Genomic DNA, 26,902 nt, shown 5'->3' on the forward strand with positions numbered 1-26,902 from the left:
GACCTGAGAGCCACACTCTCTGCTTTCTGGCATCAAAGCCTGTGCAGCTGGCATTGTGGAAGCCCTGCAAACACACAGGTGTTTTCTAGATACCTGTGAGTGCTGATCCTCAAGGACAAGGAGGCCCAGATACTGCCTCACCAACGAAGCTCAAGGAAAACCAGGATCCATGGAGAGTGGCAGTACCTCCAGGTGGGGACTAGTCATGTGAAAACTGGATGACACCTTCACTAGTATGGAGAGGACGATTTGACATTTTAGTTCTGCCTAATGGTCAATACATAAAAAACAGGAGAGGCCAGCGTTGGCTCCCCTTCTAGGAAGAAGAAAGAGGGTGCCTTGCTGGGGTGGGCTCATGAAAGAGCCTATAGAGGCTATGTGCACATTGTGTAGAAACACTTTCCTTCATACTGTCACTGCAACAAGCAATTGAGGCAAGTCCTTCAATATGCCCAGAGTAAGGGAAACTTCCAGATGAAATGTTGCTTCCACCGCTAAAGAAATGTTGCACCATTCTTTGTTTACCATTAACTCACAGCAATCTGCTTATATACCTTCAGTTTTGGGTAACTGATCACTCTGGGTATACTGCTCCTCTCATTTTTCCAGTCAGGAAGGCCATGCCATTAGCTCTATCTTTTGCATCCTCCAGATTTATAAGTAAGTTAGCTCCACTATCCAACAGCCAGGTAGTCTTTCTGGTGGCCTTCTGGTGGAGTCTCTGTAAAAGATCTCCTAATTTACAATAAGCATATATATTTTAGAGATCAAGAGAAAAATATATCTATTCCTACCTACAGGGAGGAGAAAGGCATATGCTTCTTTGCAGGTGGAGCTTAGGTTCACAGGTACACCACAGGTAAGTAGGATAGGGCTGTAGGGCTGTACTAACAAAAGGATTTGCCATTTGTAAGCAGGTCTAGGTCTGCCAAAAGTACTGCCAGAGAAGGGCCATGGGTCTCAGCCTTTTATTTGAAACTTGATGGCAATGTCAAGAGCTCAGCTGCTGGTTCAGCACAACACTAATTAAAACTGTATCTCACACTCCTTTAATGACTGGTCTAACAAAGGGGAGTAGGAATTGATTGGATACCCAAAGTCTGTTAGTTTGGGCTGCTCCAGTAAAACAGGAGCAGTATGTGCACATTACTATGAAATAGTAATGCTCTTAGACACACGGACAGATTAGCACGTATGTAAAATTAACTCCAAAGAAACTTAAGAAACATCCTAGGATGGATGGATGGATGGATGGATGGATGGATGGATGGATAGATGGATGAAGACAAGAGAAATTATTGAAATCCCAGATATTTTAGTTGTTTTTAACAGACTGAATGGGGTTTTTCCCCTGTTTTTGTGTTTCGTTTTGTTTTTTAAATACTGAACCCCCTCTTCCATGAAGTCCAGGGGGCCAGCAATCGTTCTTTTCTTTTCCACCTAAAAACTGAGTGTTGGAGTGGTGCCAACTCTCAAAGAAATGAAGTGCTAGCCAGTGGCAAGAAAATGCAGTTTGATTTATTCTAAACCTTTAAAGTGACTAGTAGGTCTGTACATTAAGCCCAGCAGTCTTTTAATTATGGATTGGCTATTTCTAGTAGCCTTAAGATACAATCATCTGTCCAAATGAAAAAACAGCTGGGTGGCAAGACTGAAATACAGGCTTACTGATTTTGCCCAAACAAGGAGGCTCAACAACTCTTAAGGAAGTTTTAGCTGCATAAATACTGTAGGCACCTACCCTGCAGCTGGCCCATATATCACCTACATCTGGAGCACAGAGACTGACATTGAGCACAGTTTTTCAGCAAATGCATAAACAATGATTTAGTTGGACTGTGTTCACACCCCTTTTCTTTCCAGAAATATTTTGAATTTGAACTTGACTTAGAAGAATGTTTCTGAAAGGTAGAATTAAAACAAATATCAGAGAAATATTGAACAAACCCCACTGTAACAGTTGTATTCATATTCTTGGGTGGCTGAGACAATACCAGGTGACCTGAATGTCCAAGAAAATATAAACATAATTCCTTGCACTTCAACGTCAGTAGAAAACTCTGTGAATGAGCTGCAGATTAACATTTTCCCTAGGAATAACTCTCTGGCAAGTAAATATTTGGCAATTATATTCAAATAGTGAATAAATCTTGGAGATACTGCAATCTACTTGCGGGTAATTTGTTAACACCAGAAGAAATATAGTTCGTCAAAAACATCTTTGCCCAGGAATGACAGGCTCATAGGCTAATAAAAATTAATTTTCCATCTCTAATATTGGGCACTGCTTCTGTGTGGTATCAGAGACCCTGACAGTTCTTTGGCATGTGATGTTAAAAACAGCCAGTTGCAATTTATGTTTGCTTTTAAATTTACAGTTTAGCCGAGGGGATAGAAAAATGCTTCCTGTTGGGAGTAAATGCACCTCTCCACTGGGCCCACACAGACTGCACTTTGTGCTTTGAAGTTCCCTGTAAAACTGTGGAATTGGTGCATGGCCCCCACCTGACCAGGGAGGTCATCTGGTATGAGAACTCTCAGGATGTGACTGAGGCAGGGACAGGTTGCCTCCAGCATGTTTGAGGTTAACACTTTGTGCTCTTGTGCTCTGACTGCAATTTCAAGTCTCCCATCATCGCTGCTGCTGCTGTTAGCAGTAACGAGCCTACTATGGGTGATGGTATCCCCCTCTGTGACAATCATGAGTTGCATCCCTGATGGAAATGGTATCTTAAGGAAATGATCCTGTATTCCAGGCTGTTATCCAAGCATGCTGGAGAAGCAGGATGTGATGGTCAAGATTTACACAAGAAGGAGCTCAACAGCCTCAAGGAAGCTGAAATGGTGAGAAGGCAGCAGGCCAGGAAGATCAAAGGGCTTTCTGAGCCACCAGCTCGTCAGCTGTGTCCTTGCTTCCAAGGATGGGGACAAAGTGGGTAGGGGACTGACTCACTGGGACCTCTTTCTCAGCCTCCTCTCCCGTGGGGATCTTCCATCAGCCAAAGTGCACCTCCTATTTCTGCCCTGCTGAGGTGAAGTCTGATGTACCGAGTCAAACTCTGCTCCCTCTGCTGTACCTACTGCCAGCAGAGTGCAGTGGGTGCTCCTGTGGTCTTCCAGGAGAATGAGTAAATAGGATAATTTCAACTACACCCCCACACAACTGCTGGGCTGGGATGAGTCACCAAGAGCATCCTGGGAATCTCAGCGATGTCTGCCTGGCTGCAGTGCTTGTGCAGCACCAAGGGGAGCACACGGTACCTCCATGCCAGAGCTCCTGCAGGACATACTATAGGAAAAAACACATTTGTCTTATTTTATGGGGAACTTGTGCATGGAAAGTCCATGCAGATATTTCCACTGATTTTGGAAATATCTGCCTGTGTGCATATATATGTATTGACCAAGTATGATGGTCAATACTTCACACAGCAGTGTTATATAAAGCTTTCTCATTGCATGATTGCAGGATGGTTGTATTACAAGCAAACAAAAAATCTCTGTGAATATTGCACAAGACCTTTCTGTGGAAAAATGGTTCCAGGAGTGATCTACATAGCTTTAAAATGTTTTATTGGAACTGTTTTCAAAAAGACCTTCACTCTGTAGTCAGGTGCACTAGTTGCTGTGAAGACAAATGTGCAGGGTTTTGAGAACGTCATGTATGTCAATAATATAATTCTTTTCAGAGACTACAGATTTTACATTTTTAAAGCTTTTGATGATATGCCCATCCTGGACTAGGCACAACTGCTGACTCCTCTTGCAGTGTTGGGCATGACCCCTTTCTGATGAGAGTCAGCTCCCCTTTTCAGTTACTGTGACAGAATTGAAAATGTGCCCAACAGGAAAGCTAGAATGGGTTTGGCATTGACTCTGTCTCCCCTTGGCACTCTTGCTAGGGTAAATTTGCAACTGAAATTCCAAATTTGGCAAGAAAAGGAGGAACCACTTTCCTGGCAGCCCTCCACAGGTACTCAGGAGAGTGGATGGGGGGTAGTAGCCACAGAACAGATGGCAGTGTGGGATGAAGGTAGGTAAAGTGATTAAAGATGTGCAATAAATAGATTTAACAAATATGTTACACCACAACATGTGTGACACATGCATGCAGTTTTCCATGAAGAGCACAATGCCAGCATGATACCCGCTTACACAAATGACTGGGTAATTTAGACAAGCACACCCCTTCTGTCTTCACACTACTATGTTTTTCCAGAGTGATCTTTTAAAGAAAGACAAAGACAGCAAAATCGATAGCAGTCTTTGAGAAACTAGCATACAAGAAAAGCCTCAGCCATTACAGTCTGAGGTGGGGAGAAGGCTGAAAAGAGACATGATAATCCACAAATATCCACACTTTTCATTATGAGGAATGGATGTTGATATAAAGCACAATAAACTCAAGACTCTGCAAAAAATACATTAAGGGAAATACTCAGGGAAAAAAAATCTATTGTGCTAAACACCTTTGCTATTTGTGGCCTACAGATGGCTCTCCCTGTTTTTAAACTTACTCAGGGATGACATTTTATGTTGTATATCAGACTTTTTTTTTTCCTTGCAGTAAATGTTTCAAGTACGGAAAAATGTGTTCCTGAGGGCATCTGCTAAGGTCCCATCCACAGAGGTTAGAGAGGTTTGCTAGATAAAGCAACCTAAGTGAATATTCAGTAGGGAAAATCCTGCTGATTAAAGGGAGCAGTGCAAGATGAGCTGCCAGGTCTTTTATTATCTATGACTCCAGGACTATTGGTAGTGAAGAGAGTTCTTGCATAAAAGGCTTTACTGGCTTTATTTATGCCAAGGCTGCTTCCAGGAAGGGGGAATCCATCATGTCAGAAATGAATGAAAACACAGAGCTTTCTCTCTTGCCCTCTTTCTCCATTTGGACTTTCTTTCATTTGACATAGAGACTGTGGTGTTCTGTGTATACTCTGCAACCTGATTTGCTTAAGACCCCCAGAAACAAAGAGACAGTAAGGGCAGGATCACCTTAACACAGTGACTTGACTGTTTTCTGGAAACTGCTTGCTGGGTCAGAAGAGAAAGTCAGGGAGAGAAGGCCAAGTCCCATGAGAGTGGGCTCCAGTGATACCCTGACAGTCAGGCAGGGAGCCAAGGGAAGGACACTGATCCAGGTCCCTCTACCTGCAGCCAGGCACATCTTTCCTGTGACCCATTAGAGACCCCAAAGCCTTGGCAGATGAGAAGAGTGGTCACCCCCAAACCACTGTTACAGTGATGCAGAATTGCCACCATATTTATCAGGTCAATAATACCCCATGTGAGAAAGGGAAAACCCACACTATGAATTTAATTTCCTATTTTCCTAGCACTGCTCTTGACAATGCTTCCACATTTTAGAAGTCTGTGGTTTGCTGTGCTGCTTTTCATAAAACTCCGACAATTGCCTACTTAAAGTAGGCAGAAGGCAGCTAAGCTCTGCCCAGCTCTGGCTGTGAGGGCAGTTTTGCAGAGGGGAAGGCAGGGTGCATCAGAGGAGTTCAGAATCATGACAGAGTACCTCCATATGCAGAGGCAGGTCATCACAGGATGACAGGCATTTTTGGGTAGGGTACAACCTATCCAAAATGCATGACATGCAGAAGTTTGGGAGTTTAATTACAAGATAGGTCTTGCAGGTGGCCCTATCAGTGGATGATCCATCACACTAAGCACAGAAAGATTTTTTTCCCATGTGTTGGATGTGGGAGTATATGCACAGGGCTGGCTGAAGAAACCGGCAAGACAAACTTTCTTCAGACAGACAAACGCAAAGAAAATGTCCCAGAGGTGACAGCACAGCCAAGCAATGCCAAACACAGTATGCAGGCAAATGCTTTTGCCAAGGTGCTGCCACTGCCTGAGCTCAGGATATGCCACTTCAGCTCACAGCCCAAATTGCTGTCCGGGATTGAGATACAAAGAGGGTGAGTCCAAACCATATATGCACCCCTCTCACCCCACTTTTGCATTTCAGAGCTCAGTAGCCTTGGACATGGTGGCCTTTGAGGAGTGTTTCTTTTAGTGAAGAGACTGATTCTTCAGGCAGTTTTTGTAGGAAAATATTAGTTTCACAGTCCCTTCACAAATTGTACAGACCAGCCTCTCTAAGAAGAGGTCAGAGAAAACAAGAGTTAAGGAAAGGCAGCTGAAAACTGCAGATGCTGAAGCAAGGGGATGTGGGGAAGATCCAGGGCAATGGTGATGTGGTGTGCTGGCAGCATGATGAGTGGAGGAGCACGGGTGCTCTGATGAGCAGAGCTGCATGATGGCTTGAAGGCAAACACACAAAGCAAATAAGTGTGTCAAGCAAGACAAGGGACTACATAGGAATCTCTGAGTCTGATTCCTAAGATATTAATGATGGACTCTGTGTGCTCTAAGAATGGGGTCTAGTACAAGAAAGTAACAATTTCCCTGGCCTCTCTTCCTGCAAAGCCAGCAAATGTTGCACATCCTGCAGAGACAAAAGACACACAGAAAACAGCGATGCTCCGGAGGATGGAAGCCCAGCAGCTCTGAGCTCCCACGTGGGGGGGGGTCACAGGCAGGTCTGGGAAGCAGCACAGCCCCGACCAGGGGCGCTGGCAGTCACATCTCCTGGCTCGCAGGCGGGCACGTCCTGACCTTGCTGGTGACGAGGGCTTGGGCTGCAAACAATGCTCGTCTCCGGGACTTTCAAAACCTGAGAGCCACAGATCTTGTCCTCCTGGGAAGCAGCACACCCAGCTTGCTGATAGCTTTCTGGCTTATTCGGGAGGAGCAGAGCCATGACTCGGGTGCTGGTGCCAGAGGGTGCGGGATGAGGGTCACTGAGCAGCACGGACGTCCGCTGCAGCAAACCGGATGCCTTTTGCAGCCCTTGGCATGGGACAGAGCTCCCAAGCTCGGCCTTTGTTTTCGGCGCTTGCTGCGACCGGGCATTGTCAGTGCGGCTGGATACGCTGAGGCTCCTCGGGCAGGGTTAAGGCCCGCGGGCAGAGCAGCCTTCCCGCGCTCCCGCAGCGCCAGCCCCGGCGCGGTCCCTCCCCGAGGCGGGCGCAGCTGCGGCCCGGCCCGGCCCAGCCCCTCAGCGGCTCCGTGCCTGTGCGAGCACAGAAACGCTCGGCGGCGGCGCCGACCGGCCCCGGGCCAGCTGCCCCTCCGGTCCGGGGGCCGCGCTGCGGGATAGTGTCCGTGTCCCCAAACGCAGCACGGATGCACAGAGCCCACCTGCCCTCTGGAGCTCCCCTGCACCCACCGCCACTGCTCCCGGCCCCTCCACCCTCCCCGGGCTTGCCCTCTGCCGGCAAAGGGACGTGGTCTTGTGGAGAAGCAGCTCTGGCTGCCTCCGGTCACGCTACAGGGGCAGGAGGTCCTTCAGAATTTTTCACTTGTAGAGGATAATCCCACAGTTCCTTCTTTGGCCCCAACGAGCAAACTGTAGAATCCCAGATGCTTTTAGGAGAAGTGATGGGTTGCATAAAGCATAATTTTATATATATATATATATATATATATATATATATATATATATATATATATATAAATCTGGTGTACCTTAATCCACGTAGCATGAGGCTCGTGTAGAACCATGGCAAGAACCAGGTGCCCAGAGTTCTGGGCTGTGAAGCTGTGCAGCATGAGGAAATAACCTGCACATGGTTAGACATGAGAAATATTGTTGAGGATCCAAAAGGGAAACAACTGCTCCTGAAATCCCAGTCCACACTAATCCATTTCCTAGTCCACCCATAGAAGGTGCTGCTAAGGGCTAGCTGTCACCTACTATATCTATAAGGATGGCATGGTTTAAGTCCCCAAAGATGAGAGACCGAAGCTCAGTTTAGTATCTCTGCTGACAGGTAGCGATATCCAATGAACAATGCCATTGCCCACAAGAGAGCCGTCCTCTGCCAGATGAGATGTTTCAGCATGTCTTCTGGGTCCCCAGACAGGAAGGCACTGGTACAGCCCTAATTTCTTCCCTCTCACATCCACCCTTTGTGTGGGGTGAATCCACAATTTCCTATTGCAAATACAGAGGGCAACTACAGTGACACTTGTGGCAGAAGTCATAAATTCACATTAAAAATCTTCAAGTAATAGCATTGCTGTGTAAAGACAGCCTTTGAAAAGCTTGTTTCCAAAGCTTAGCAGCAGGATTAGGGGGTTGCTGGCTCTTAGCTGCGAGCTTTGCAGATTGTAGGGGCTGGCAAAGCAAAATCTGTATCACATGAAAAAGTTGATCAGGTCTGACTCTCCCCTGCCGTGAGATTACTTTTCTCACTACAAAGCATTTCTCCTCAGCAGTAAGTTCAAAGTACGTGTGGGCATGAAGATAGTGTATTGTTCACCAGCTCACTGTTCTGCTGAGCCGCCACGTCACTTGTTCCCCATCTCAGGTTATAAACAGTGCTGAGAAGCTCAAAATTGCTCACATCTTAAACGACGTAATCATGATAACCTAGTCTATCTTACCCTACTGTGAGCTCTACTTTAATAATCCTGTTTAATCATTAAACCACAATAAAAGCAAGCCAAGGAGTTTAAGGCAAGAGCCAAGCCAAGGTGTATCAGAGCACTGCTCCAAACTTGAACTAAGTAGTCACCTAGAGACAGAGGAAGACACACAAATGCATAGCAAAGTTGTTGTGCAAAGGGTCAGAAGAATGTAGCAGAAAATTTGTATCCGTTGGGACCTGTGAAACTGTGAGCTGCTCTTGCTAGTCAAGACTCTGCAGTTGTGCTCTATTTACATCCTTTTCCCAGGAGACCATCTTGTTATCTAGCACACACACTCCACTCTTGTTGACGTAGATGCTCTGACTAAACCCTTATTCCTGATGATTATCGAGTGTAACAGTGGTTGCCAGTTATTTTTCAGAATGTTTTACCCCTCTACTGAAGAGTACAAAGACAGCAAATTCCTTGGACAGACCTATTCCTTGCTCATGATGCTGCATATTGTATTATGGAAAACTAATTTTCTTCCAAGACCATTTCATACAGAGGGCGAGGTTAGATTTAAAAAAAAAAAAAGTATGGAAAAGCAGGAAAGGAGAGACACACTGCCTCTGTCACTCTGCTGGAAACACTGAGAACAGGGTTAGGCCAAGGCCTGCCCATGGATGCATCCAGGGCTTGCACTGGTTCCAGAAGGATTATTCTTGTGTACATGAGTGCATGACAGACACAACAGATTTGGTCCTTGTTGCTTTGACTTTTCCAGGATGCTCCATTTATTTTTTCATTTTATGAAACAGACTGGTACAGTCAGATGTTCTGTACCTGGGTTCCCCTTCTCCCACCCAAACCAGAAATAATTTTAGGCTATAAGCATCACCCATGCCAGAAGATGAGAGAGCCAAATCCTTTCAAAGACAAAGGACTTACCAAAACCACCAGGATTTCACCTGAGTAGTACTAAAGAAAGAACTTTACCACAGTCTGTGACAATTTGGCAGAAGAGACAATGAGTCAATTTTGTATTTTCAGATCAAAATAATTGTCTGGGTGGGGGAACACTCTTGCCTCAGCTTCCTTGAAAGCGGGAATGAGAGGACTGATATTGCTGAGATCATTCCAGAATTTGGGTTATGGTGCAGAAAACTGATTAATGTTCTGCAGTCTGAAATCAGGTATATTTTGTTTTCATTGTCTCACTACCACCTCTTGTAGGATTTGACTGCAGCATGGAAGCATCCTGATAGAACTTTACAGTGCATCGTGTTGTTGTTACTGTAGTAACTTATTACTAGGACATCTTGTGTTATCTTTATTGCTGCAGTACCTTGTACAAATGTACCACTGTTTGTCCACACACTGTTATTAGTGCCTTATTCCCCACACTAATTTACTGCAGCATCCTGTTGTGTCTTATTGCTGCATTATCAAAATGCTACTTTACTGCAGTGGCCTGTGTTACCTTATTGCTACATTTATTCTGGTATTATTATGTCAGCTTACTGACACTTTTTATGGCTGCCCTGCTACCATTTTATTACAGTACTCTATGGGATCTTAGTGCTGAGTTATACTGAGAGTACATTAATCCATTTGCTTCAGCCTAACACTGTCTTCACTGGCTTGTCAAACCTTTCCTAGTGCTTGTCCTGCTGCTGTTTTGCCACAATAGCCATGAATGCTCTGGATATTCTATTATCCAAATAACAGTGCACAGCCATATTTCACATCCATAGCCCTGTAAGTATGGGAAGTTTTGTAGCTAGCTTGCACAGCTTGGGCATTGTAAAAATGTTCCAGACTGTCTTTCCTTGAATTGACGCCATTTACAACATAAACAGAGGTGGAAAGCTGATTTCCTAAACTCATCTTCAGCATGATGAGGTAGTTGGAAGACGCTGGACACTCACAAAGCAGCAGAGTACTGCTTGCAATGCTCAGTGGGATACCGTTGGGTGTACAAAACTAGCATCACTTGGAATAAGCAAGGTCATTAAAATGCAATAATTCAAGGATGTGGTTCATGGGAAAATAGTTACATGTTAGTATCACCATACATGAAGTAAAAGACACGTGAAGAACAGTTAAAATGTATTCCCAGGAGGAGGCCTTGTCTACTCTCATGTTTGTTTTGGAGAAATTTAGTCAGGAAATGAGGAGCAGAGCTTTCTTCCCTCCAGAGGATATGCAGCTCTGTCCGCTCAGCTAGCCATTGCTGAGCAGATTAGTTTGCACGAGCGTGCATTTAAATGGCAAGCTGTTCAGCATCCAGGCCCCCTGATGCACGCCCATATGCATACTCTCTGTGTCTGTAAGGATTCCCTCTATGCATTCAACTGTTCAAACATGGAATATTCCCCACAGGCAAAATACTGTGGCAGCCAACATGACTGTCCAGCAGGAATAAAGCTGAAAGACAAAGCAGAGTGCATTGCTCACGGGGCAGCAGCACATCCCCAGGTTAGTGTCTGGGATTTCTGCTGCCTGCACAGACCATAGCCCAAATTACACCTGTCCCATCACCCGCCAGTATTCTCCAGTCCTGCCCACATGTGCCCCCATGCTGCAGGATCTGGGGAGCACCTCCGTGGAGGTATCCCATCCTACCCCAGGGGATGACTTCTCCAGTGTTGGGAACTCACTGCAAAGCAGATACCCACATGAACCACTTTACCATCCTTGCTACACACCAGTTTCATGTTTTATATGTTTCATATTTTATCTTGCTCAGGAATGCTCTGCAGACCAGTTTGAGGGTTCACAAGACAGACCTCCCATGGGAAATACCTTGTGGCTGGGCAGCACTGGAAGTAGAGTAGCTTAGAGTGTGAGCAGCTGTTGGTTTACAGAGCTCCAGTGATGCATGGCACTGGCGGGTTTGACAGAGATAAAAACACCATCTACAAGGCTCTGAGAAGAGATGACCAAGGGGACACATATGCATGAATGGACATTTGAATCTATTACACAAACACCTGGTATTTCCCAAGGGGAACCTTTGGCTGGGTGGGCAACAGAGGACAGATAGCACCTGCAGGGACAGATAAGTGACAGTTTGGAGGGGACCAAATGTTCTCTTCAGAGGCAGGGGACCACAAGCATATCAGGGGCATTCATGGTTCGGTAGTCCTGGAACTTGCTTATGTGTCATGTATATGTAGGATGAATTTGGTCTGAAGGCCTCAGACAGCAGGCTGTTTAGGGTAAAGGCATGTGTAAAGAACAAACATCATACTCAGTAGTCTACTGTACATTCATGCAGGTGAATGGACCTTAGGTATAACTGATATCAGGAGTTTTCTGCAGGAAAGAAATATGATATCAGAATGAGAACTGTTATAGGCAAAGAGGAAGGTCCTTTTTCTGACAGAAACTATGCTGGCATATTTTTATGCATACATAGGCCTTAGATATTAGAATAATACTTGTCTCAGAAGTGAAATGTTGTCGATAGCCAGCTGTCTACTTAGCTAGATGGTTTTGCCTAGGTAGGAATGCAGACTTGTAGCCATATAGCAGTTTCTACTGCCTGTACAAAAAGCCAATTTGCCTTGGCGTGAGTGAAGAAGACCAAGAAATGTCTAGTTTCATGTATGCTTCAGATCTGAACTGCTTACAAAATATAGGAGATTTTGTGGTACTAAGTCATCTAAGTCTCGAAATTCTTTTTATATATAGATACTATACCATATGTGAATGCAGGCCATTTTCCTATCTGCAGCTAGTATAAATAATGAAGTCACTTCAGGCCTGTCCTCATCCTAACCTCCATACCTCCAACAGCTTGAAACAAGCTACTGGGTCATCTTTTGCTGTTGCATTCATGGGCTGCAGGTCAGATGAGTTTTAGTGGAAGCTAATTTCCTCCAATGGTACAATTTCACTCTCAGAAAGATGCTTCTCAGTTAGTTATCTGAGCATGATACCACAGTTGGGTGTGCCACTGTTTAGGGAGGGTCACCTGGCACCCTGTGCCCTGCCTATTCACACCCTGCTTCTGCTGGTCCCATCTCCATCAATTCCCTCCTCACTGTAGGCTGAATTTTGACATGTGCCCACATCAGTTGCTTTCCCTGGATACATATGAATTGATTTTGACCCTCCCCAGTTGGAGAGCTGGAGTCCAGTTTGGTTTGCTTGGAGAAAAGCTTGAACATCCATCATTGATTAGGTATGCAAAATCTTAAATAAATAGAACATTAAGTAAAATATAAACCAACTCACTTTAAAATACTGTGTGTGTAGATGTGTGTGTGTGTGTTTGTGTGTGCATTACACATCTCAAACTTGACTTTTTGAGCATCACCAGAGTCTGATCACATTTGCATTACGCGCACATGCAGAACGATTCCGCTGATGTTAGAGAATTTGCACCAGGATCAGAGTCTGACTCAAGGGGGCAGATGCTCAGGTGATGAAAACCACTCCTGCTCTCCTGACTTCAGATGAGGATCTGGCCATCATCTCTGGACATGCTACACGCTATTGGAAGGACAATGGCTGATGAACTTAAATAGTACTTTTTTTTTTTCATTGCTTTAAAGGAGGAGAAACATAGGAAAGAAAAACAAAGTTAAAGTCAGTGAATCTGCAGGAGAAATGAATTTGGGATTTTGTGAGAAGGAGAAGCAGCTTCCAGCAGATATTTTATTGGATCCAGATGGCCACACGAAAGGGAGTAAGTGAGATTGTGGCGCCATCTTATTACAGTCATGTTTGTGCCAGGGAGAAAAGAGATGTGGAAAAACACTGATCTCTCAGTTGTTATTTTTCCAAGCTGTGGTTGGGTCTGTTTCCTTCAATAACGAGATAGAAAGCCCTTGCCTTGTAGACCTCTCGTGTATGGTGAAGTGTGCTCCTCCAAACCTCAGTTGGAAATAAAGTACCTGCACAGAGCTCAGGGTCCTTAAGGAGCTGTGCAGAAAGGGAAGTGTTGGTGTAAACTGTGAAGAGAGGTGCTCCACTGGTGCGTGACTCTCTGTCTCCACTTGCTTAGGCTGTCTCCCCTGCGGGGACCTGCTCTCCCTGAAATGCCCCGTCCCCAGCAGTGGTCCCAGCTGTCTCTCCCACGGGGCGGTCGGCTGGAGCTGTCAGGAGGACTGCATCAGGCCTGTGAGGCGCTTGCTTGCCAGAGACTTTCCCTGGAGGGAGGGACAAACAAACAGAAGAGATCCAGAGGCGTAAGTGGTGCTATAGGATGGTTTCTCTGGGAGTGAGGGGCAGGGGGTTTTCCCCAGAGTGGGGCATGAGGCTCTCTTGACAAGGGAGCCAGGTGGAGTGAGCCTGTCTCTAGAATTTCATGTGATTGAAGTTTTGCCCCAGGAAAGTGGTTTGGCAAGGTGGAGTTGTGCCTAATGATGTCCAGTGGCTATTATCAAGGCTGTGCCCCAGGACTCTGTCTTGTGAAGATATTTCCTTTCTCCAATTTCATGGGAACTGGTAAAAACAAAGCCCTGTCCTACACTCACTGCTGCTCATTCTGCCCAGTGCTGTCCTACTGGTGCAGAGCTCTACCCATCTTGGGGAGGGATACACAGCCAAGGCTGCTGTGAAAACTGGGATGTCCCTCCCACAGTCTTTGAATCAGTATCAGCTGCACAGCATCCACCAGGAGCAGGTCTAGGACAAAAGTAATTTCAGAAACAGTTTAGCCTGTTCCTGCCCTGCTGTCACTGACCTTGGCACGCTCCTTGGTCATCTGGGTTAGTTCACTCCTGCTTGGCCTCCCTGCCCTCCCTGTGCTGTCCTCCAAGCCACAAATGCAAGCAGCCCTGCTCACACCCTGCTGTCCTCCACATGAGCTTTCCCACTGACTGGCGGGACCAAGGACTAGGAAGAAGGAAGGTGACCTGCACTTCTGAATCCCTTTCCTAACTTAGACCATGCAGCACCTGCTTTCAGGAGCAAAGGACCTACAGGACCTACACCCAGTGCTCTCCATTTACAGTCAGGATATATCCCCACAGGGAATACTAATGGCTTTGCAATTACTGATATAACAGTGAAAACCTATCTCAGGTATTGCACCAGTTGCTGCATTTCTTTGGTGACCTTTCCTCTTGAAAAATAATGTTTTTCTTAAAGGAAAAAAAAACAAAACAGTCTTGGTTGAAATAAACATTCAGGGAATACCAGAGAGCTGTAAAATACCTAGCAGCTCTTAAACAACCTCCTCTTCATTACTATATTTAGCCAAGACTTCCTTTGCAATAGGAAGTCCTGTTGATTGCTGTTTCAAAGAAAGAGCCACAAAAAGATCGAGAGAAACAAATTATTCAGTGAAAATGAGTAAGCGCAAAATGTAGAAAAATTTGAAATGTGAAAATTAGCAGACTATTTGAAATAAATATTTTTGAACAAGTTAACACCCTAGTAAAAAAGAAACACTTCCCACCTCCCTTTGATTTCTAATCTCTTTCCATGTAGGGCTGTTCCAGGATGATGTAGCTGTTCCCTACAGAAGTGGCATTTCATTACGGAGATGTGTGACTTTCACCAAATAATTTGTTCAGCTGCATGAGCACACACGGCCTAATCTATCTGTGTTCTGTATACCAGCAAATGGCTGCAGGAAACACTTCATCATGCCGATTGTCCTGCCTGGGAGGCGAGGCCCACAGCCTCTGTGCCTCACACATAGGGCTCAGCACAGAAATGCCTGGTTCCATCCCAGAGCCCTGCAGACATGCCATTCAAGTTACACATTTGGTGAGGTTTTTTTTGTTTGTTTTTTAATAAGTATAAAACAAATTTTTGATAATTATTATTTTTAAATGCACTGTTGTAAAGCTTGGCCCAGTGCTGCTCCAAGGGGTGGCCAAGTCTTCTGTAGGGCAAGATGGCCTAAGGGGCTAAGACCAGGGCTGTCATTTTGCTGCTGTTGATGAATATCAGAGATAGAATTCTAAGGAATTATCAGTCCCTGAATCCTATTTATAGGAAGAAGAGGGTAAAGATATGGATGTTAATTCCTGGAAGAATAACATGTCTGAGTTTAGGAAAACAAACAAACAAACAAAAAGTTAGTTTCCACCAATATTTGGGTACTTCCTTAGGAAAAAAAAATAACAAAAAAGCCTTGGTTTATATATTCAGCCTATTCAGTCAGACTCTAATCTGCGACAGGCAGCTCCTCTTGTTATCTTCTAACAGGCAGGTGGCTTGGGGCTACGCCAACTCCCTGCGTCAAGTTCCAGCAGGGCTGAAGAGCAAACACTGTTCCACATCCTGCCCCCATTCCAACATTCCTGTATTCAAAGCAGGAAGGAGAAATGCCGGTAGTAGGTTGAGGAGAGGGGACAGCTGCCCTGGAGAAGGTGGTGGGTTGGAAAGGGAGCCAATGGCCATGGTTTGTGCAAAGCAAAACTTCCCTCATGGGTTTCCCAGTGGAAACTGCTTCTCCTTGTGGGGAAAAGCAGTGGCCTCCATCTGCAGCTCCCCAGTCTCATGGGAAAGGTGTTACCCTGGGAACTGCAGCAAACTTCCCGCCTGCAGGCTGGGGTGAGTCCCCAATGCAAAGCCCGTCTGTCTTGTAGGATAACTGTGCCAGGGTATGGCCTCATGAACAGGGACATGCAAACAGATGGGAGCAAGAAGCTCTGTTTTAAGACAGCAAAGAAGCAGGCAACAATTTTATCTGCTCGGCTGTTGTGTTCACCTCTGTGCTAGAACAGATGGCAAAAGGATCCCTGAAATTGCATAGAGGGATTAATGCTGTGACATTTTTGACTACAAGCAAAACTGCTGTAATGTTCAGCCCCCAAACAGAGGCATACTGATGTAGGAGATTTTGTTTCACCCCAACAAAGGGCCAAATGTCAGCCACACAGCATGGGTCTGAGTGATATGGATATCTGCAGGCTGGAGTTGGTTGGGATGTAGGTGTTTGGTTTAAGATTCTCTCAACTTAGACATCCTCATTAAAATAAAAATAAAAAATAAAAGAGGATCAGGGAAAAACTGCATTTTTGTTAGGAAAACTGGTATCGCTTTCGTATTACTAAAATGAACAAGAAGGGAGTCCAACATGATATAACAGGTGGAAAAAGCTGGATGGGATCCGCAATCCACCTGCTGATATAAATCAACATGACTCAGTTTTTTCACAGAAGTGTTGCTGATTTACACCAGTTGAGAGGCTGGTCCATGGTATCTCTGTTTCAGGTTTAGGCCTGCAGGTCTTCTAAGGCACAAATCCCATCAGGAGACACAAAATGTTTGTATCAGGTGGCTGAGAAAAGCCTAAGTGCAGCACACACGATGGCTCCTTTGGAACGGGGCAGCAGCTCACTCCACAGGCAGCCAGCACTCTCCGCAGGACCCCCAGCCAATCCAGCCAAACCTACCTGCCCTTGCTTGCCAAGAGGGTGTCCGTGGCCAAAGAGTCCAGGATGGTGACAGCATGCTTTAATGTCATTGCTTAGTGTCTGGAAAAGAGGCATCTGGGTAACCAGGACAGGGTGGCCTGTGTCCACCTTGAGACAGCAGAGGTGAGATGCACCCCTATATTCTTTGTGATCTCACAACCCTTCCCTGAAGCTGCATGATTTGAGTGCCTGAGTCAGTCAGGTGAAAGGCTGCTCTGAGAAGTTGGAGGTGGCTGAAATAGTTCTTAATTGGGTACAATACATGCCAAAAAATTCAGGTCCAGGAGGGCACATTGGGTCTCATCCACCACATGGAATGGATGGAATTCCCTTGGGGATATATCTGACAGAGCAAGGATGTTTCAGATGATGATGTGAAAGTTTGGCACAAACAACACCTAGTTTCTTTAAAAAGGTTCAACCAAAATAAATTATGTTTTCCTTATATGCATCTTTGTTTAGCCTGAAACCAGTGGCTGTCTCCAGCTCACCTTTCCCCACTGGAAGAGAATGTCAACAACAACTGCTGTATTTCCAGGAGAAGTTTCATCTACGCTAGGCTGGCAGGGGATTTGGAAAGTGTACCATCTCAAGCTCAGCATACTTCAGTTCATCTTTTACTGTGCCACATGTATATGCTGAATAAACTTGAGGCAAGATTAGAGTGGATGTAAGGAGTAAACTTTTTACATGGGGTCTGAAGTCTATAAAGAAATCCTCAGTCCTCCAGTCCCAAAATATTTGTCACTACTAATTAGGGTTACAACAATTATAAGCCCAGACGGTTGTTGCTCAAACAGCCTAGCACAAGCAGTGGGGCACATGTTGTATGGCATATGTTGTGTGTTGTCTTGGATGCAGGAAGGCTTCTTTTTCTCTCATGTCCTGCATATGATTGAGCTGTTTCACAGCTTACAGGCAAGGATGACATGGAGCTTCACTACATTTGCCAAAGGTAATGTCCAATTCTCTCTATGCTGCTGAATGAATACTTTTTTTTTTTTTCTTTTTGCCCTTGAACACCCCCATGACAGAAGCCATTTCTTAAAGGCAGTGTAAAATCTGAATTCGGAGTAACCTAAGAAGAAAATCAGGGATTTCTTAATGAACCTAATGAAACTATCCCCTAGAATATGACTTCCAAATATGTGGCCATCCTAACTGCTTGGCTACATGTCCAGCAGAGGATTGGACTTCAGCACTTGTGGACCATCAGGGCTCAGTGAGGCCTAGTGAAATAAAGATCAACCTGTAGGTCACAGGAGATGGTTAGCATCTTTAGTGGCTGAGCTTTTGCTGAGCAGCTACTAAGCTAAAGTGTAAAATGCAATCAGCAATTATTTTAATGAAGCAAAATCCAGGAATTTAATATAGGCAAGATGCCAAATAATAAGAAAAAAGGGTATCTGGGATTTGATGCACAAAAGGGACAGCACTCCTTTCAGACCTCCTGAATGAGCCAGCAGAGCTTCCATCTTGCTCCCTGCTTTTATCTGCCAAAACCAGCACTTTGCACAGCTGGGAGAGAAGCAAAGAGTGGGAACTTTAAAAAAAATATTTTTAAATTGAAAGTTTAGTTCTGTCCAGTACCCATGGCTTCACACAATGCTGATGTGCTCTGCCCACCACAGTGCAATTCAGCATGCAAGCATTCCCCACCCCCAGCATGCACAAGTCAGAGCTCCCATGCATGTTGTCAACAGCTTACCTGAACACCCAGGCAGGATTTATCCCATAAGCAGCTTTGTGGCTACAGCAGTGGGAGAGAGGAGTGATGGCAGCACAGGCTCCTGTTTGCCATGCCAATACAGACCAAGGTGCTTTCACCCTGTCGCCTCACCCCCACAATTTCCACCCACCAGCTCGGGGCTTTGTTTTCTACAGCTGACCCCACTTCATGCTTTCTACCCCTCGTTTGTGCTCAGGGCTCTCCTTTTCCCAGTCTGCTGCCCAATCTGCTCCAGCCAGAAGCATCACCTTGCTGGAAGAGAAGTCATCTCCTGGGGAGCACTGTTGCCCCATTCCCCTTTGCAGAGAACTGGGGCTGCATATCCACAGGAGGTGAGATAATTCTTCTTCCATCAGCTTGAATCTGAGGTTTTTCACATCATCATAGGCACTGCTCACTTTTCTTATCTTTTAGCTAACGTACTACAAGAAATTTGGCAGTGGGTAGACAAGGTCCTGCAAACAAATGTTACTTCTGAAGAGATTGCCCTGGCCCCAGCACTGCCAGCACTGTTTGGTTTTCAATGTTATATTACAATGCAGATCTTGGGGAAGCTTTATTTCTGTGCCATTTAAAAAAATTCTTTTTATTAGATTTTTTCATTAAAATATGTCAACATAAGATAAACATAACATAAATTAATGAAGTTAAATAAGAAACTGAATTAAAAACATAAGCAATACTGGAAAATAACTTAGTTCAACACAAAATAAACACAGACACAAACTATGAACATAAGTAACATAAATTAACATGCAATATGTGATGGACAATACCACCAATTACACACTGACACAAACTGAAAACAGGTGCTGCAAAGTGGCTGTAGAGGGTAAGGTGGGGCTAGATGCTCCCAGCATGCAGAATGCTCACCTTTGTTGCCAGCACAGTCTTATGAGTTACCCCCAAATTCCTGCAGAGTGGGCCTCACTTCTCTTCTAAGGCTTGACTGACAAGTTACCTGAGCTTCTTGCCATTCCTGCCCATCACAGTGAAGCTCAACCACCATGGGTTATGTTTGCATATTTGATATTGCTTTTTTACTCTTCTAGCTCATATCTCTTATGAAAACAGTTCAGAGCTTCAGTCCAATTAAAACCAGTATCATCTACTCCCATTTTAAGTTGTGAGGATTTCTTACACTTCCTAAATGAGGGATTGTACTTTGCTTGGAGAAATACTAGTAAACCACTAGTTTATGGCACAAACCAGGATCTGTGTATTCACCCACTCCTAGCACAGCTTCATAATAGCTGCAGCCTTCCTCTACCATCCCACCAGCACCAAAAGTAAGATCTCTTCTTTTGTGGTGCAGTCTGAGCTCCTTCTAGCCGAGAGTGAACAAGTTTTGGCATTAGTTGAAGCTGTCTATGGACTAGAAATTCAGGATGTGTTCCTCCAAAAACCCAGGAAGACAGAGGAGCAGATGGATCACTGCAGCCAGTACACAGCAGTATAGCAGACTCTTTTTTCAATCCGCCTCAGAAATGCCCTAACTGAATGTTGCTGGTCTGGCTCTTGGGCAGGGTGTGATTCTGTGCAAAGGACTCAGCTTGTTTGACAGCCTTCAGCATGACTGGGAGCCAGATATGTAAATATCTTGTACAGAGGAAAATGGATAATTTAAGTGGACTGAAGCACTGAAATATCAAACCTCTCCAGAGTATCAAAATAAACTTGGCTGAAATCACAGCAGGGGCTAAGCACACCCTCCCTCCCAAAAACCTTGCTAAGGTCATGGTTTAGTGTCATCTGCAGCTAGACCTGTCTGTAGTGAGAAGGTACCAGCTTTTATCTTCCAGGGTTTGTGTGTAGCTCACATAAAATACAGCAAATTCATAGTGGGTGTGTTTGAGCTCTGTATAGTGCCTTTCATCCAGAAGGGTCCCCAAACACTTTCACAAATGATAGGCATGAAGATCACTCACCCACTTTGCCTTCACAGGGGCAAAAGGAAGCTGCCAACCTGTGCCAGCAGCACTACACAGCAGTGCTTTTAGGAAGTGAAGGATAACTCCTTGACTAGAAACAATGAATACTTACCCCTTAAAGAAGCCCCTGTATATAGAGCAGACTGCAGCGTATGGGTGACACGTGCAACTTACCCCTTACCAAACTGGGTAAGGTACCACGATGATACCAAGAGCAGATGTAGTACATTGCTGCCTGCAGTGGCGAGTCAGTGCATGCGCCGTGCAGGCCATGCATCTGGCCCTCTGCAGCCCCAGCTGTGGACACTGGCTGGCTGGCACACCAAGGGAACAACCACATGGCAGGCTGCAAACACGGGCTGCAGCCCCTTTGCACTTGGGATATGTTCTGATGCTTCCCATCACCCAAGTAATGCAAATTCCTTTTCTCAGTACAAGCCAGTGTAATGATTGGAGTAGTCAAGTGAGCACATTTTCTTTTAAAGTAAAATACCTTCCAAAGATAAAAATAACCCTTTTTCCAGATGTCTTTTCTTGATGCCAAATCTGAAAAACTCCGGAATCCACTCCTGTATCCCTTCCCTTCTTGCTGTCTGTTTGGATAGGCACTTCACCAGCATCTTAGTGTATCATCTTTTTATACTTTCCACTTTTTCAACCACTGTTCTCTACCAATAATGGCTTAAACCTTTGTCATTACTGGAGGTTGTGAATACTTTCCATATCCTCAAATACTGTCATCTATTTATGCAAGCTGGTAGAGCTGGGAAAGTGAAAAAGTGGGAAAGGTGGTAAATATATGACAGTTTTATGAGATTATCAAGGAACCAGTTAAAAAGATGACATCAGGCAGCAATTCTTCCTTCAGCCTTACACCTTCTTCACTGCTTTCATGGTTACTATTTATAATACATCACAGTGACACAGCTGTGCAAAGCATCACACAGTTCACCTGAGAAAGATAAGATTCCATCAACACATTTCACATGTGTGACAACACACTCATGAATTAAGAATGGGACTGAGTTTGACTTGGACTCTGATCCAACAGTACACAAACCAAGAAGACATAAAAAACAACATGAGTAGCCATGGCAAGGGATGAATCTCAGGGTCAGGAAGATGGGGAAGCAGCAGCTGGGAAAAACAAAAGTGACAACATGAAGCTGGAAGACAGCTGAGAGCATCGAGGAAGGGGCAGCCAGGCAGTCAGGGTAGAAACTAAAGCTTTCATAGCTGTATAATGCAAGAGACCAGATACATATTGAACTGAAATTAAACATGCAGCTGTGGATTTCTCTGGGCACTGAATTGGGATGCATTTATGTCCTGAGACAAGAATTGTTCAATACAAAATCAGCAAAAGATACCAGAAAACTAAAGCAAAGGAAATGCTACCATGATAATGTCAGTTTGCATCACTGCCAGCAGGAAGAGGGCATTTTAGGCTCCAGACAGAAAGCATCTTGGGCACTGAGCATGATAAAGATTGAATATAAGATCTCCAGTCATTCTTGTTTCTGGAAAAGTTATCCTTGCATGAGAAACCCAGGTGAAGAACTGGCTCCACAGCCATTAAGGAAGTCATGGGGGACTTTGCCTACAGTGCTTCTGGGTGGGAATAAAAAACCACTAGACTGGTGCTGATAACACAAGCTTGACAGCAGCTCCTGCTTCCCAGCTTCTCCTTCTGCCTATGCTATGGTTAATGAAACTGGGCCAGACTATCAATCCAGTTATTAACCTGTGCCTGGGAACTGAGAGAATCTTCAGTCTTCATTGATGTTCTGTACAAAGTGTTCCATCCAAAACATCCAGGATTCGCTGAAGAAGGGTCATTTGGAAACTTTCATTCTTACATCCTTAATCTACAGTCTACTTCCCACACAACTTGAACCCAGATCATCTCATCCTTTACCTTATTTTCTTTCAACACTGTGTTGAATTTACACAAGAGATTCTTTGCCTTCTTCAGGTAAAGACCATTTCCAGTCCAGGAACATAATGTGTAACAGTGTCTCACATGCGTCAGTTCAGCCAGAATTTGTAAAAATTCTGCCTGAAGAATAGATCGCTGCTCTGGTCACTCTCTTGTCCTTTAAAGCACAAAGACTGAGAACTCTTCTCATCTCAAAAGTGGTACATGTGGGTGTGCCTTTTGTTCTTAAAGAAATATTGGCTGGGAATAAAATCCAGAGGTCTCGGCACTGAGTCACCACCTGGACACTGAGTCAGAAATTTTAATACCTATTTTCGTCCAGGAAAAATTCTTTCTCTGGAACATAGCCATTTTAGGGAAGTTCGAATTCAAGTTTGGGTATCATGGCCCAGGCTTATCTAAGTTACCTGCTGAGGCTGGTATCTATAAGTTTAATCCCTGTTATTGCTGAAATACCCATCGCTGCTTTTAGAGATGAGATACTCAAGATGCAACAAAGGACCCCCATCCTATTTCCTCCTTTATTAAATGCAAATGGCTACCAGCGCAAGTCAGGCAGAGACTTGGTGGCTTTCTTTGTGAGACAAAAAGCAGCAATAGTTCCCCTAAATATACTCATTAAAATATATTTTCCTTCTACACTTGGCCCTGAAGGATCATCTCAGCTTATGAGAACTAAGATTCTGTCTATCTGATTATTAAATAATTTCTAAAGCAGATGGGAAACTACAGTGGTTTAAACAGCTAGGCTGAGACTGCAGGGCTAAAAATAGTATAGCAGGCTCCTTTTAATTAGTAAGATGATGAAATATGACAGAAGAGAGAGATGTAGATATATGGATTTGTGTGTATGTGTGTCTTTAAAATTAAGTTATTACCTCAATACTAGATATTATTTATAACATATATGATACATAGTGTCTGATTTTTATGATGCCATTTATCTTCACTTGGGAGAGAAGACAGGCTAACTCTGCTTTCATGATGTCAATCTTTGTTGTATTCAGAAGGAAAACTGTAATAAGATAAACCAGCCACCATGCGCAGTGCCATCCTTTTTTAAACGAGGCGGATTAGTAAGTGCTCCAAAGCAATAGACTGTCAGCTCTGCAACTCCGTGATATTGACTGCTCTCCAGGGCACTCTGGAGAGCATGGAAGAGCCAGTCTAGCTTTATACCTGTGATTCCAGAGCATGGGAGCCTGGCATAGGGCCAGAGGGATTAGGTACTATATTGTTTATCCTACCACTGTGCTGTCTGTGTATTCTTGAAGACACTTCAAAACCTGAAGAGAGGAGAAAAGACATCTGTCATCCCTCTGCTCCAGCAGCACTGGGCAGTATGTGCCCTGTAGTGTTCTGCTCCACCATGCAAATGTGGCCCTTCGATGCTCACCAGATGACTTATGACCATGTTTGGTCCTGGGACCACAAAGCTGCCATGAAACACATGGACATCACACCTTCAGACTTCTGTCAGGTGAGCTGAGGAGGCTGAGGGTGCCTAGACTTTTGGGGGCTGGATCAGACAGACCTTCCTTTGCACCAAGGGAAACCAAGACAGACACTGCAAACCGGGCCCTTTGCTACAGATGGACCTGACTGCAGTGGGAACAACCCCCTGTTGGCTATTGCATTGAGGTGTCAACTGATACTTTGTAAGGATCTGGAAGTAAAAGGTGAGCCATCACCACAATGAAAATTGGCCTGTTAAAATCTTGCTCTTAGTGTCATGCTTAATGTGGACCGGATAGCACCTGGCTTTCAGAAAGATTTGGTGCAAAAACTTGGTGCATTTATTAGTCATGAGATGCCTTCATCAAAAGTATTAAAAAAAAAAATAAGTTGGTCAAAAGTATGAAGGAAGACAAAACAGGGGGTCTTGAAGAGTTGAAGACTGGTACAAAAAATTATGTAAAGCTCCGTTCTTTTTTATTCCCCATTGATCCACGTGAAGGTGAAAAGCCTCTGGCCGGCTAGCAGAACTTCGTGGTGGCTTGCTGAAGTATGCAAAATGATATTGAGCTAATCCCTGTCTCCTGAATTAAGACTGAGATGAGCAGGAGCCCTGTGGGTAAAACAACTTCCACTTGCTTCAAGACTGTACTCCCAAAATGAAGTACAGCTTTCCACCCAGTGCAGGAGACCAGTTTGGGAAGACTGAAAGATTTTTTCAGGGGTGGGGCTTAACCCAAGCAAGAGACAAAAAGCCTGCAATACTCTTTGCAGTTTGTCAATACAAAGTGATGGTGAGACCCAAGCAACCAGAACAGGTAAACTTAGGGAGTCTGATTTTTTTCACTCAGGTGAAGATTCCCTGTCTAGGATGCTGGACTTGTCTGGTCTTCTGGCTACAAGTCAGCTTTCTCTGATATGTAAAGCAACATTCTAAGTACAGTATTTTGAGCAAGGAAGGGATCATGAACCTCTACCTCCATGCTCCAGCTCTGACTGTATGCCACCTGCAATTTTCCCCAAAGTTCCCCAAATTTGAGTACAATGATGTAAAAAGAAGGGCTCTAGAAGAAAGGGGGTCCAAGACAGCAGGTCAATATTCAAGTATCACTTCTTCCAAGTTCAAGACCAGTGTATCACCATGAGCAAGAAAGCTTGGGAGCAGGGAGCTTCTAGAAAATCTCAGGTAGATTCTGGGATGTGGAAAGGAACTGGCTGTGTGGAAGGACTAAAGGAACAGTCAGAGTATGTGAGGATTTGACAAAGAAGGTCAAAGCCCATTTGGAATTAAGTCAGGCAAGGGATATGAAAGACAACAAGAAGGGTTTCTACAAGTACATTAGCAGCAAAAGGAAAATTTGGGAAAATATGGGGCTGCTGCTGAATCAGATACATGTCCTGGTGACAGGAGACACAGAGAAGGCCCAATTACTGAATGCCTCAGTTTTTAGTGCTGAGGTTGGGAATCCCAGTCTTTGGAGGTAAGAGCGGAAGGCTGGAGAAAGGAAGACTTCCCCTTGAATGTAGAGGGCTGGGTTAGAGATTGGCTAGGCAGACTTATGTCCCATAAACTTCTTTACACTGAGGGTAGCAGAGCACTGGAGTAGGCTGCCCAGGGAAGCTGTGGAGTCTCCCTCTGGAAACAGTCCAAATCCACCTGGACACATTCCTGTGTAACTTGCTCTAGGTGATCCTGCCTTAGCAGGAGAATCAGACTAGGTGGTCTCCAGACCAGCTGTAACTGTTTTGTGATTCTGTGATTTCCCGAAATGCTGGGTCACATGCTATAGCCAAATCTGAAAATTTTCCCAGGGGTCTACTGGTCCTCCCAGTGCCAGATAGAGAAGCATAGTCTGGAGTTGGCCCAGATCCACAGACAATTAATAGCTCAGTCAATCTGGCAGACTATTTAATTTCAATTATGCCTCCTTAAGGCAAATAAACTTTTAGCCCTTACTGGTTTTGAGATTTCTCTTACAGCCATGACTGGATATGTGACCTCATATTAATCTGCTTGCAAAATAGGCTCAGTGCTCCTCCCTTAAGAGAGACAAACTGGGGATCTGTTCCAGCCAAACCTCAAACATACACTTAACTTCATCACGCTTTTGTAGGGCCAGCTTGAATATGTGATCCTGTAATGAGCAATCACTAAAACACAGTGGAGCTCAGAAAGTATGGACTGCTGTATTGCTCCACTCTTACACAGCTGGGGAGATGCAGTGCATTTTGGAGAACTAGAGCATACAGAATTAACTTTGTCTTAATTCAGTCCCCTGAGTATGCCATACAGTTCTCACGTTGGTAATATTGTCTTCTGAGGACATTATGATATGTTAGCGTAGACTATTTTCTCATCTGATGGCAATGACAAACTGCCATAATGCAAAGTATAAAAAATTCAGACTCTTCCTAGTTCTGGTAACTACTATGCCATCAGAAGATGAGATTTTATATCTATATTAAGAGAAATGAAAAAAGAAACGTTTACAGCATACTAGCCAGTAAGACAAAAATGAACAAAAGTGCCGTCCAATCTACTACAGTTTTCTTTACAGCTACTTACATTCTAATTATAGCATCCCAAACTTAGCTTGTCAAGTTACCCTTCAAATCAAATGCAAGAGAAAAATCCAACCTTGGCTGTGCAACTATAAACCCAGCCAGTCTAGTAAAGTGAGAGTTACTCTTCCACGTACTTGGCAAATCTGGGAGCAGAATTTACCACTCAGTGTAAATATTTCTGCATAGTTTGTTTAAAAAAAATATTTAAAAATCTTTCCTACTCCTCTCCCTGGCAGACTCTTAGAAAGTAGTAAATATGCAGATGGGCATAGTGATATATTTTGTATCAACATATTTTAAATGTGTGCATATGCATTAGTGATATAAATACATTCCCCAGGAAGTCTGCCAGTGGATGTTCTACAAAGCCTTGTATGTTATATTTGGGTTTGCTTGCGGGGTAGCACGGCAGTGTCAGGAAGAACTGCTCCCAGTTTATTTGCTCTACAGCAGCTCAAACTTACCT

At 44.4% G+C, this 26,902-nt stretch overlaps 1 protein-coding gene and 1 long non-coding RNA gene across 2 annotated transcripts in view; one reads left to right on the plus strand and one right to left on the minus strand.

Annotated features, from left to right (window-relative positions):
* Positions 1-13,292: 13,292 nt before the first annotated feature.
* The window catches only part of RGS6 (regulator of G protein signaling 6), a 102,004-nt gene continuing 88,394 nt past the window's right edge, over positions 13,293-26,902 (minus strand). The window contains exons 16-17 of the mRNA XM_062494244.1: positions 18,067-18,129; positions 13,293-13,592 (exon numbers count right to left, since the gene is read on the minus strand). Of these exons, the coding sequence (XP_062350228.1) occupies positions 13,542-13,592; positions 18,067-18,129 (114 nt within the window). The 3' untranslated portion in view covers positions 13,293-13,541. The remainder of the gene's footprint in view (positions 13,593-18,066; positions 18,130-26,902) is intronic.
* Positions 15,394-17,536, plus strand: LOC134044816 (uncharacterized). Its single transcript, XR_009933281.1, has 3 exons — positions 15,394-15,951; positions 16,615-16,940; positions 17,280-17,536. It is a non-coding gene; the product is annotated as an uncharacterized LOC134044816 (long non-coding RNA).

The sequence above is a fragment of the Cinclus cinclus genome, chromosome 6 (assembly GCF_963662255.1).
Source record: "Cinclus cinclus chromosome 6, bCinCin1.1, whole genome shotgun sequence".
NCBI lineage: Eukaryota > Metazoa > Chordata > Aves > Passeriformes > Cinclidae > Cinclus > Cinclus cinclus.